We start from the raw sequence: 13,011 nt of genomic DNA, 5'->3' as shown, positions 1-13,011 counted from the left end.
ATACAAGCATCCTCAAAAGGCAACGCTAAAATCAAAGGTGCTACTCTAACAAAAAATGCAGAGACTGGAATTAAAGTCCTTATTAGCAATGAGAGAGAGAAAGTGGCTTTTCAAATGTAAAACCTTTAGCTCATCTCTGCTATGATACACATAATTAAAGGCGGCTGCAGTTTCCCAGGTACATTGTCTCCTACCTGCACTAGATGCCTGGTGCCCCCACGGAGGGCTGTGGTTAATGTCTTGCAACTTGCGATGAGTAACCAACAGATACGCTTGCACATGAGCTCTTGGTGTAAAGTACCATGGCTTTAGCACGCACAGGACCGCAGATGTGGAACAAAATGTTCATCAGCAATACCGTAACTGACTGACAACCCTCCATCTACAGACACCGACAAGTAACACCTCACTTAATTATGGACAGACAGAGGTGCCAGGAAGGTAGCAGGTGCGTATAAGTCAGAGTTGTAATGGTGTAGAGATCTTCTGCGGCAAAAGACACCAACCATGTGATGCAGTCTGCTGCATTCCACAGGCACAGCACCATGGCTCTTCAGAAGGACTTCGGGGCTACAGATTAAAAAGCGAACCGTACCTTCAGCGTGGCTGACTTCCTTTCAAATGAAAAGACAACACAGATTTACCTTACAAAATACAGCATCAGCAGCTAAAGACTCATTTGAAAGACTGCTGTTATTCTCATGTTAAAAAAACAACAACAAAAAAAATCCCCCAAACTCAGTGCAGCACGTGTGTGGGGAAGAGGATTGGTTTGTTTATTCAGACAGAGAAGCAAAGACAAGGAAAGAGTCTGAAATGAATAAGATATATCTATCTATCTATATCAATAACATATCTATATCTACATATAACATATATTTTTTTATATAGATATATAGATATATTCCCCATTGAGAAAAATGTAACTTCAGGGTACTTAAAGCATACCCTTCATGCATTGCAGATGACTGCTGAATTGCTGTTTTTATGGCAGATGTTTCTCAAGCCACGCTGAATTTAACTAGAAAAACTTAAACTCTTAAGCTGGCTTCTCTCAAATTGGTTGTGGTGTTTAGGTTTTAACAATATTCATGAAACAACCAGTATTTGAGCATTCTCATTGTTACTAATGTAATTAAACGTGTTTTTGCAAGGCCTTACCGCAGCTTTTACCTACATTTTAAGCAGTCACTAAACCTTGAGTAATTCCACGGATGTAAAAAAAAAAAAAAAAAAGGAAAAAAAATGGTCATTGAAGTGAAACACTTCATTAAGCCCCATTCTGAGTAAAGCATTTTCAGCCTGACCCTTCGTTTCTTAGCATGACAAACTTTGGATACTAAAGAAGATACTAACTGCACCCATTAAGAGTCAGATTACAAAAAGCCTTCATTATAACCTGTGCTCATAGTTTCTTCAAAACCTCCTTTAAGAACCAAAATTTCCCATTTTTGGACTCTATCCGTAGATGACACTGATGGAAAAAAAAAACCGTAAGAGCAACGTTATTTTGTAGTTAAAGGAAATATTCAGGTAAATCAGCTCATTAAGAAAGGTTAAGACACAACACAGTACATGAATACTCCTTATCCCTTACAATTTCTACTAAATTTGTGAAATGTACCTTTACTATGCCCCTAATGCAAATACTCGGAAAATTTTGCAAGAGTGAACTGCAGAAAATTCCACGTTTCCCTCCAAAGTTACTGTACTGTATGTGTTTCACTATGCGCATTTCAGCATTTCCAGAGTAGTACTTCAGCATTTCAGTTAAATGCTTTTGTTAAAAGTGACACATTTTGAAGTGTGAAAATGTGTTAGAAGTCTTAGGAAGTGAAATGCATTCTTTTTTGGGTTAAATGTCTTGTCTCATGTCAACCCCAACATCATGATTAAAGATCTTTTCATATTAAAAACCTGAAAATGTTACTTTGCTTCAGTCTGGTGATTTTTTTTCCCGAAATGGTGCCTGAGCTGAAAAATACTTTTAATGGCACGCTATTAAGACACAAACTGCTGTAATTCAGAGGTTCTGTGAAGATATTTATTGAGTATCTTTTCAGGACTATTGCACATACCATATCCTTCAGAGCTAGTTAATTTAAAAACATTGCAGAATAACCCCCCCCAAGTAGTTACACATAAATTAACACATAGATCATTAGGCTATTCATAGTGTAGAGTCCTGTTACTGTGCCTATAAAGACTACAAGCAATTAAAAAACAAGTGTAGTTCAGCAAAATTAGTGATCATATATAAATAAACATCTTAAAGTCACAAGCTGTTAACAATATCTGTACTGTTACAGTAAAGTCCTATTGTCACAGAAAATAATGAAGGCATAAACAAGACACTGAACAAAACCAGACAGCAATTAAATTTGCATAAAAACACAGTGAAAGCAAAAATAATTACAAATAGGACAAAAAAACCCAACGAACCAACAACACTCCAAATAACCTGTCAAACATGGTGCAATTTTACATTCTTAAAAAATGAGAAGACACAATTATCTTCCCTTCCCTGAAACTACAGTGCACTCTAGCGGCTACTCCAAAAATGGCTCCACTTGCTCCTTCAAGAAGTCCCGCGGAGTCGAGAGTCCTCTCTATAGCATCCAGATCACAAGAAAACCAATTTTCCAGACTTTACTCCGAGCAGGGAAGTATTTTGCCCTGCTATACACGCAAATTCCCCATTCTTCCTTCTTTAGAAACCCGACAGGAATAGTCCCTCCAGAAAAATAAGCTGGTTTGCTTCCTCTGGTCAAACGTCACTTTTAATCTTCAGGGTACCTGCTAGACATGAGTGGACAGAGTTCAGCAGGATTGTGCCCTAATTCTGTTCAGACTCACAGCAATTCAAGAGCACTGAGTGTTGCTGCTGAAAATAATACACGCACAGAGAACAAAACACTGATTGTCCATGCAGAAATGTACCACTTGCTCGGAAGCCTCACGCTCCGATAGGCACAGGACACGAGGAAACCATGGAGAAACGTCCTTTGCTGTTAATTCTCTTATTCTCTACTTATGATTTTGCCTGTTTGCAGTGAGGACTATTTCTAACTTTACAACATTAACATTGCCTGCAGCTTGCCTATTACTTTTTCAGTTCAAGCTCTTTTTCCCCATCAGTGCAGATCCTCAGGTCAATAACTACTCTACGCATTCTGACTTTTTTTTGCTAAGATAAGTGCTGTGGGAAGGAGAACTGCAGGCGCAGTGCAGCTACATAAATCCCAAAGATAATAATACTGTCAAGCTAATTTAACAAGATTAATGTAAAATAACAGTAACAAAACACTGAATGCAACGCAGAGTCGCACAAGATGCACCCCATCAAACTGGGAGAGCGAAATCCGCAACGATCCTGTCTAAAACAACAGTGCTCGTTTCCGCATCCCCCTGTATCGGAGAGGCACGGGCAGACCTTCAGGCAGACCCACTACTCCACCCATCCCCGCACACAGAGCTTGGCTGAGGGAAAAGCGGAACAACTACCTGCAACTGCACACCAGAAAGGAAAAGAAAGAGCAGCTGCTCAGGATCCCGCAAGAGAAGAGTTAATGGAAGAAATACTGATGACACAAAGAAAGGAAACTACAGGCTAAGCAGCAGCTAGGAAAAGGGGGCAAGGAAATGGTGCTGACGCAAGCCATTTAAACGACATCGTTCAAAAACGGAGGCTTCCTCCATGGGTGGAGAGTTCTGGCTACCAGAAAAGTCATTCACCTCCAGGCAGGAGCTGAGGTTCCCAGGTCCCAGAGTACAGACGTAGCCCATGTAGACATCTTATCAGAGCGCTAAGTGTCAGAGGTGGTGGCTCCATCCACCTTTATCGTGCTAAGCTAATATTCAAGCTACAGACCCACTTCCTGGTTAAATAACATCCAGAGGCCGAGACTCCTTTTGACTCAAGATAGGCACAGTTTCCAGAGCCTTTTACTTCAATCCTGTAAGGGAGAATAAAGACATGATTACTTTGATACCCACAATCAAATAATGCAATAGAGCAAAGGGAACTATGGGGATCACAGGTTCTCTTTGTACAAAGCCTGATTTACCACAGGCAAGGCATTGCAGGAGGATGATAGCTTGTGCTTTGAAGAGAACACCACAAAGATTGTCTTTTTTTAACGGGACCCGGCCCCCAGAATACAAAATCTAGGACTTGCAGTACTCCTGCATCTTGTCTGGTGATTGCTTCATGTGAAATACACCCTTAGAGTGGAGACTGGAATTCAGGTTTGCCTTTCTCAAGGATGCTGTGCTATCAAGACTGGCTCCACTTTGACTTCCACATCCTTCTACACAGCTAAAACATTCCAGCAGAGGCTGCGAAACAAATGCCTTTCTCATTTCCCTCTTCCTCAGAGCCGAACATGGCACTATGGTTAAGGGGGTGGTGGAAAACAGGAAGCGAACCTCAGTCCCCACACCGTAGGTGTCCCTATGTAAGAGGTAAGGGTCTCCTTCGCCAACTGTGTTTTCAAACAAAGTATTACAGTGTTCTGTAATAGGCCAACCAAACACGTACGGTCTCTAGAAAAGCCAAGGGACAAATCCCCACCAGTATCAACACGACTCTAATAGCAATGGAGCTTAGACTTCAAGGTGTTCACCCTTCTAAAGACAGGAGGATCAGTTTGAGGCACGCACAGAGGCAGAAGTCTAAGAATATGAAGAGCTTCCAGCTGAACTGAAAATGAAAGCATCAGTGGATGTTTGTATCGAAGGCAGGGGATAAGCAAGAGTGGGAAGGACTGCAATTTTCAATTTCAGATGCCTACATGCTGCTCACATCTCACATTAAATGTGTAAAGTCTTTATCAGATCAAGCCCTCAAGTCTTGGAGATGAACTGAATACAGTCACGCACCACTAGCGATGTCACAAACTTAAAAAGTGGAAAATTTAAATAAAAAAAAATAATTTTAAATAAAAGTTAATTTCAGACTTGTGAAATCTCAAAGCTTATTACTGTCACTGGTGATTCTACCGACTCCTGCCGGCACCTGCCCCAGGACGAAAAGCAGTAGTCTCTGAGAAGATGGGACAACTGTCGGTGGGAGGAATAAACTGCCCCACACCTGACACTGTTGGGACAGAGCATAAGACCATGACCACAGAGTAGCTCATGCAACATAAATTCACAGCTTCACCTTTCCCTCCAGCAGCCTTTTTTGTAGGCACGTGCCATAAGAAGTATGAAAACATCTCTCAGAAGCCTCCCAAACATCTTTGCCATAAACCTCGTGCAGGTTGCATGCAGGTTTGCACTTTTGCAAAATATATTCTGTAACAAGGAATTTGTGTTATTATAACTTCCGTTCCTCGCCCTGTTGCTTTGGTATCTTGGGGGTCTCTTGTTTTAACTTTCACTTTGCTATACTGCCTGTTACCATGAGCTCCCATCTCATGTTGCTTCTGAACCTGGCATTACAAATTTATCTCCTAACCTTCATCCGTCACAGTTCTAACAACGCTATGTGAAATCTTTGTTGTATTCCATGCTCTTTCCAGAGTCATTCCTTCAATTTCATTACAGATATTTCTTTCAAGTCCCTGTCTATATCTACATTAGTTATCCTTTCTTACTCCCCTATAATTTAGGATCACCAGCAAAAACCCTCAACATCGACTTACAGTTTATTGTCTAATGCTTTCCCATTTACCCAAAAGAACTCTTCATTTCTTTTATAGAGTCCAATCCATGGGTCTTCCTTTGTTATCTTCATCATAAAACTCTGTAAGAATAAACTCATATGAGAAACGAAGTTTTGCATGTTCAGTCCAGTTATCAAAATACAAAGTCTTTGATCCAGAGCTAGAAAGCAAAACAATGATCTTGCCTTTTTCCCAGAAGAAACAGTATTAAGGACTAAATCTACAGAGTACTGCAGCATCTGGATCTTGTGCAATCCACGCAACTGAAATAGAACTTACAACTCATCAGAAATCAAATGGATTAATTTTGAGACAGGATCCCTGCAACACTCAGATATTGTAGTGACAGAAATGCAACCACGAGAACACAAGTATACTACTGAATATTAAGAACTGCTATGGAATTGCAAACGCATCATTTTACTGTCTCTCCACAAGAAAGTTTCCAAAGAACAATGAACACCTTTGCAGCTAATGCATTTCTCCATTGCTGATGCATCTTCATCATATTGACTTTTTATCATCAGCTAGCAAGGATTTGTGGAAGACATTTTAGAAATTAGTAAAGGAAGATCCTTGCCAGCGTGTGCAACAGGATTGACATCTGCACCTAGTACGTCCATTATACTGGTGTCTGAGATAGGGTTGACTGACCTAGAGAGAGGCTGTTTTAAAATACCAAGGTCTGCTATCAAGGTCTGTTACATATATGGAAGAATATATTCTCCTAGGTCTTTGTGCTAGGTGGAATCTTTCCTAACATTGCAGTATAATACAGAAAAAGATGCTCCAAGCTGTAGTTAGGATAACTATCTCCTAACTCCAAAGGTCAAGACTAACATATCTACCAACCTGGTTGTCATTAACTTATCTTGCTAAGAGAGAACAGTTGTCTAATTAAAGATAAATGAGACACAACAGTGCTTACCCTCATACTTGCCTTCAATGCGAGCAGCATCTAATTTAACTCAGATAAGCCTCAGGCATCTTCTAAAACATCAGCTGCTAAAACTGATGTTTGCTGTTTGCAGGGAGAGGAGTCACACAGCTTTCTGCAAGCTGTGACTTGTCACGGTCTTTACATCAGCTTTCATACCGCTCAGCTTAAGAGGCTGGAGGAACACACTGGTTCACTGTGCAGCTCCCTAGAAGTGAGATGGGTGAAACCAGGACCCCCCATTTGTTTCCTTACCAGTTCCTGATGATTTTCGATCACCAGGAGGGAGGCATTGTGCAAAGAGCAGAGGCTCTGACTGGAGTTCCAGTTGGCTTCATTCTCCGAGAGGTAGTAGCATTTCCTCTGGAAATACAGCCAACCTGATGGACAGAGTTCCAGGGAAGGACAGACAGGGAAATCTTTGGCCGAAGAACGGTTTACTGTGAAAAGACAAAAAACAATCTACCTACTTCTTCCAACTGGAAACGGTTTCTAGAGCTTTTTAGCTTGCTTTCTGACTGCATAATCTAAAATCATCTAAGTCTAACCATGGAGTTATTACTTCTGCCCAGCAGAAATAATTATTGTAAACTATTGTGAACCCTTATGGTTGCTGACATACCTTTAAAGTGACGATCAGGGGCAGATTGGTAGAAGTAGCTGAGAAGGTGACAAGAACATATCCTTCAAGGACTCTTCTACAACTGAAATATTTCTGACACCTATAGTTTTTGCAAGGGTTGCCTCCTTGCAGCTGAATTAATAGTTTTGTTTATTATAGTGTCATTTTTTGAAGGACTACAGATTGGTTGCAAAGAACAATCTTCCATTTGTTACTTGTTTTCTTGAACTTGGATTAAGACCAACAGTAAAGTTATAAAATTGAATGCCAGAAGCTCACTAAGACTAAAGTGAACGCTGCCTAATGCCACTGCAACTAGTGGAGTCATTTCTCCAGCACTTGACTGCAATTTTAAACACTATGTCATGCGACATCTATTTAACTTTGAGATAAGGTAAGTTGTGAATAAACCTTTTGAGGGACTTCTGGCCAGAATATATATATTTTATCTAGTAATTTCTAAGGCTAATCATGTTTTCTTTTTAAATGATTTACACACTTACCAAACTGAATACACAAAATCAAAATGACAGCAGCAGTAAGGACTCCAGTGACACCTCGCCATAACCAGATATTTGAGAATAGACCTGAAAAAAGAATGCCAGGAATTTAAAATAAAACCAGCTGAAAGGGGAGTAGAGCCGCAGATCCATGAAGCTGTTCGAAAAAAAGTCGTTCTCCGTGGAGAGCAGGCTGGGAGCAGAGCTAAAGACTAGGAAGTGTGTGACATTTAGCTTGTCATCACAAAGCTACTCAGCTAACAAGAACTGTGAACTACTCTGAATTTTAACTACATCATCCAGAACTTAACCTAATAGTGAAGCAGTTCCCGACACTCCAAAGTGATTGAAAAAGAAAGTAATGAGCATGGAAGAAATGAGGATCGAGACAGTAAGTTTGAGGTTGACCTGATACCTAAACATGGCATCGGGTAAGAGAAATAAGACAAGTCATCAGCTCTGGAACCCAAAACTCCTGAGGAACATCCAGCCTTATCCCACAGTGACACCTTTCCAAACTCCCCTTTTCATCCCATCTCCCTTCCAGGAGCCAGGAGTGAGCTGGGTTTGGAGGTGGAAAGGACCCACCAACTTGCCACCGCCGTGTCTTGTGTCAAACTTCGCAGGCAGTAGGAAGGGATGAGGTGCCCCTGAAAGGCTGCAAAGGGAGGGTTCCCTCCCACTGGTGGTCACTCTGCTGCCAGCACCTCCTACCTCTGGGAAGCGCCAGAGCACGCAGGTGGGGTTATCTAGCCTCCACGCATAACGTGAGCCCCACGGGACGCTGGCACGGGGCTGATTCCCAGCCGGCCCCACGCACGCCGCAGTCCACACGACGACCCGGCACACAGGGGCATTTCTCGGGTGGATCTTGCAGCCCGGAGCCAGGCACCGTCCGCCTCCCCGCCAGCCCAGCGCTGCCCCGGGTGGCCGGTGCCCCTCGACGGCGGGACCGCCACGGGATCGGCCCCTCCACGCCGGGCGGACACCCGGAGGCGTGCCTCGGCCAGGGGGTTTTCCAGCGGCCGGGCAGCTCCCGGGACGCCGCAGGACAGCAGCCGCCGCGCCCAGCCCCACGGCTGCGCTCCCGGGCCGGGCGGAGCGGGAGGCCTTCCCGCCCCGGGGCCGGGGGCTGCACGGCGACTCCCCCCCCGACAGCGCGCCTGCTCGCCGCCCCTCTCCCCGGCGGGGTCTCCTGGCTCCCCGCCCGGCTGCGGCCACGGGAGCCCCCGCCACGTCGCCCCCGGCCCCTCCCCCTTTGCCCCTTCACCTTTGCGGGACGCCGTCCCCCGCTCCGGGGAGCCGCTGCGGTCGCCGCCGCCCCCTCGGCGTCCCATGGATGCGGAGCGGCTGCCCCGCCGGGTGGGGGAATCACGGGGCCGGAACTGCCCGAGCGGCCGGCCTCGGGGGCGGGGGCCGGCGGCGGGGATCCGCTTCCCCCGGCATCGGCCCCGGCAGCGGCGGGGCGCGGGGAGGGGCCGGGCCTCCCGGGTGCATCGTGACGGTGCGTGGGCTCGGTGCCAACCACACCGCCTTGTGACAGAAAAAGAAAATGGGAAAAGGTTTAAGAAGAACTTGGCTCCCACCAGATCTCGCTGTGATTCTCTGACATCAGCAGATTTCGGGACTTGGGAGGGACCTAACATAAAGGCAGAAGGCTCTTGCTGCCGTTGCATTTAAACGTCGGCTCCTTAAAACTTGATCTCTTCTGGAAAACCTGGCCAGTGATTTGCCTCACCCAGGAAAGCATGGTTCTGACTTGCCAGCTGTGGGGATGAAGGTGTATCGGAAGTGGTAGCATTGCTTGTAAGATAGGGCCATACATACGCGGAGGGTTGGCACACAGCGCAGACATTTCACCTGGTGTGTTACGCACAGCAACTGGTTTACTTACAACAGATCTTGGCTGTGTTGCATGTTCAAATAGCCAGAGGCTCTCTTCAAGTCAACGTGCGGGCTCTGTGCGAGGCTGACGAGGAATTCAGTGACAGTTTATCCAAAACTGTACCTGAGGAGAAAACCTTAAACAGAAACCCATGAGAATGGAGCGTTACACTTTATGCTTTCATTGCAGTCTCCAATTACTGTGATTGTCAAGGATTTTGAGCAGTGGTCAGTTGCTGAAAATTATCTCCAAGTGTTTATATTTACAGGTAATAAAGAGCCGTATAAACTTTATACTTCCATAAATAAAAATTGACTTGCAGTTGATTTTAGCCTTTGTCTGCACCAGATGCTCATTTAAGCAATCGACTGGGAGAGCTCGACAGGCCAGCATGCCCGGGCTGACACTTGAGAAGAAACAGAAAGGCAAAAGGGTGAGGAAGAATCCAAAACATATGTGCAAACAAGGCTTAAAGCATGGTGGCTTCAGGGAAGTTAGGGAATTGAAGATTCCCAGGAGAGAGAGAAAGGGAGAGGCAAGAGGTAATGGGTCCAGACAGCACAAGCTGTAGACACTTTAAGAGGTTTTGGGAGACCTGAACCCAGAGGGGCAGAGAATGAGAGTGGGGTGTGGAATTAGGACAGCAGAGAGGTTCAATACCTGTCTCATACAGAGCAGATTTTGCATACAAGGTGATAGTGGAATATGAATGTATGCACAGCTATTATTCAAGAACAAGTATTCAGCATTTATTCACTCTGAAGAAGTGGCTTGCTCTTTTGCCATTCAGACCTGCCTGTTACTGAGGTCAAAAATAACTTACTGTGGCTTATAACCGCAGAGCATTCACGGGTACTCTTTTCACACTTACTCACCCACTAATACAAAAGATAGATAGTTTTGACCGTTGCAGGCCATTCTCCAGGCTGACGAAAAAAACTGAGAACCTGTAGCATCTTCAGTTGTGAATCATCTGATGCTCCAAAACTGCTATAGTTATAACTCCAGATGCTTATAAGCGAGACACTTGACCTTTACTTTCCCAGATCATTTTGGCTAAGACACCTCCAGACTGAAGAGTAAGCAGGCTGCTGCTGCTACCGGGGACACGTGATTTGGCGGGCTCCCACCACCTGAGCTTAATGCTTCAGTGAGGGAGGGCTGCTGCCGAACTACCAATAGACTAGTTGAGCATTTGCACCGAGTGTTCAGGCTGATCTTGGAGGATCTTGTTCATCCTCGTACCAGAGCAGAACGCAGTGTATAGGCAGAGTGCAAGGGGGACACTTGTCCAACCCATGCCCAATTGCTGGCTCTCCTTTCTTGTGCCTTACCAGCTTGAGGCATATGGGCCTCTGCGAAGGTAAATCTGCAAATTCCTCTGCACAGGTAACTCTCATGGACATCACTGGAGGCTGTCTCACACACTGAGGACAGCTGTTCGGAAAAGGGAAATGTTTATTTTTGCAGGAAAAAAATGTCTCCCGTGAGGCACTCCAAGGGCCATGTATTTATTTTTTGTCTGCATATTTGGTTTCATGAAATGTTCTCACATTTTATAAGATGAAGATTGAAAAAGAAGATAGGAATTTTTTAAAGGAAAAAGGCAAAAGACAAAAATACCCTCCAAACTGAATCACTGGAAAATTACTTCAAAATATTGCCATGATTAGGGAGAAAATGCAAACATTCTAAGTAAAAAGCATGGCATTTTCCAAAGGAAATTGTTTTCTCTGGAAAAAAAATGGCCCCTGCGATACTGGGAGTCTCATGGGACTGACTCAAGAAGTTACAGTTGGATTCTGTGATGCCACCCCCTCCTCACTGCTACCACAAATAATCTTTGATTACCTTTTATCACCCACTAACATGCAACCTCTAACTTTTCTGAAGAATTGTGTTCAAGTTATGCAAGGAGAAATCACAGCATGTCAGAAATTTAGAGGTAGAGGATATATGTAAGAAACATCTGCGCTGTGGTCGCAGCACCGTGCTGCAGAGACGCTCGAGTTCGAGTGCCACTAAGCAGCTCCCGCGCTAGTAGCAATCTCGCTGTGATTGCACAGGCTGGGGTGGATTAAATTACCCTGCTCTTGGTTGACTTGTCAGTCCATCTCTATCTCCTTCCCCAGGCAATGGAAGAACCATTAGTGAGTTCAAAATCTTCAGTCAGACCTTGAGACATTTGTACCCCAAGCAAGATACTAACTTCTGATATTTTGGGGTGCTTTGGAAACACTAGTATAAAGTCTATATATATCAGACAAGTATTAGTTTCTTAAGGTCCCACTGAATTGGGCCAATGCACTTATTAGAAAAGGAGCTGAATTAATGTTACAGTGCATTGTGTTCCTTTTTATATGTTTTAAAGCTAGTAACCCTGATCCATAGATAGGTACCTCTCATGCAGCAAAAAGCACGGCTTATTTGTAATGTTTCGATTGTACTCCCCCAAAGCCTCCTGATCTCAGTATGTCTCTGTACCATAAGAATCCTGTAAATAAGGAGGAGGAAGGTACTGAAAGATTTGCTTTTTGCTTACTATTCCTGGAGCTTATTTTTCATTAGTCCTGTGTTGAGCTGGACAAAAATACATTTCTTTCTTAATAGTTATAAAATTTTTACTATTCTACTGCTTATTACTTTTTGAGGTGATATATTTTCAGGATGATATTGAGAGGTTCCTGCAATTCCCAAAGTGAAATCGTTAGACTGGAAAGACAAATGCATTTGCTTATCTTTAAGTTGTGAACATTTCCGCTGTGTAACATGAAACTAGTCAGATGAGTAAAAATAATATGGGAAATATCTATGTTTTAGACAATAAAATGAAAGGAAAAGATGAAGGGAGATTAGGGTAGAAAGCTCAGATGATATAAAAAAGCTTATTTGGCTTTATCTACAGAACCTGATGGTCTGGTTCAATACGATAATCAATAACGATTAGTAGCTGTACTTCCTGTACATTTATCTTCCAGGAAAGTGCAGAATTTCTTTATAGATAATAGGTGATTCACCGTAGAGCAAACATCAAGTTTAACACCTTGAAAAGTCACTCACCATTTGAAGCCTTTGCAGCCACAAACCAAAAAAGGTTCCAAAAAAGTCCAATCGTAGATTTTGCCAGTTGAGTTTGGTGTCATCATGTCCCCCGTATGGGTAGCAGGCATCAGAAGTTTCTCCCCAAAATGTCTGCAGGCTGTGCATCTGCGCCAGGAAGCTCTTAGAGGCCAGAACTGAAACGAGACCATGCAGCTACATCATCAGCCAGAGCCCTCCATTGCTCCTATTGATAGGTCCATTCTCGACCAAAGAGGAGACAAAAGATCACCTGTGACTTTTGAAGTGGTGAGTCATCTAACAAGGGCTCGGCAGAGCTACTCAACTCTGTTTCCTGT

General features: G+C 43.8%; 1 protein-coding gene across 1 annotated transcript; it reads right to left on the bottom strand.

Moving 5' to 3' along the window:
- Positions 1-2,022: 2,022 nt before the first annotated feature.
- LOC142088072 (C-type lectin domain family 2 member L-like) lies at positions 2,023-12,789 on the bottom strand. Its single transcript, XM_075163014.1, has 6 exons — positions 12,674-12,789; positions 8,999-9,749; positions 7,732-7,815; positions 6,862-7,046; positions 5,649-5,749; positions 2,023-3,956 (listed from the first exon to the last, which is right to left on the bottom strand). The coding sequence occupies exons 2-6, from the start codon at positions 9,402-9,404 to the stop codon at positions 3,839-3,841; spliced, it is 894 nt and encodes a 297-aa protein (XP_075019115.1). The 5' UTR covers positions 9,405-9,749; positions 12,674-12,789; the 3' UTR covers positions 2,023-3,838.
- Positions 12,790-13,011: the final 222 nt, after the last annotated feature.

The sequence above is a fragment of the Calonectris borealis genome, chromosome 1, assembly GCF_964195595.1.
Source record: "Calonectris borealis chromosome 1, bCalBor7.hap1.2, whole genome shotgun sequence".
NCBI lineage: Eukaryota > Metazoa > Chordata > Aves > Procellariiformes > Procellariidae > Calonectris > Calonectris borealis.
This window is presented reverse-complemented; position numbering and strand designations above follow the sequence as displayed.

Excerpts from the sequence above, each read along its gene's own strand:
- LOC142088072 (XM_075163014.1), bottom strand. The coding sequence starts at position 9,404 with ATGCAACGGCAGCAAGAGCCTTCTGCCTTTATGTTAGGTCCCTCCCAA. Across the intron at positions 7,047-7,731 it reads GATTTTGTGTATTCAGTTTG|TAAACCGTTCTTCGGCCAAA; the intron begins GTAAGTGTGTAA and ends GTCTTTTCACAG. Across the intron at positions 5,750-6,861 it reads TCGAAAATCATCAGGAACTG|AGTTTTATGATGAAGATAAC; the intron begins GTAAGGAAACAA and ends TTATTCTTACAG.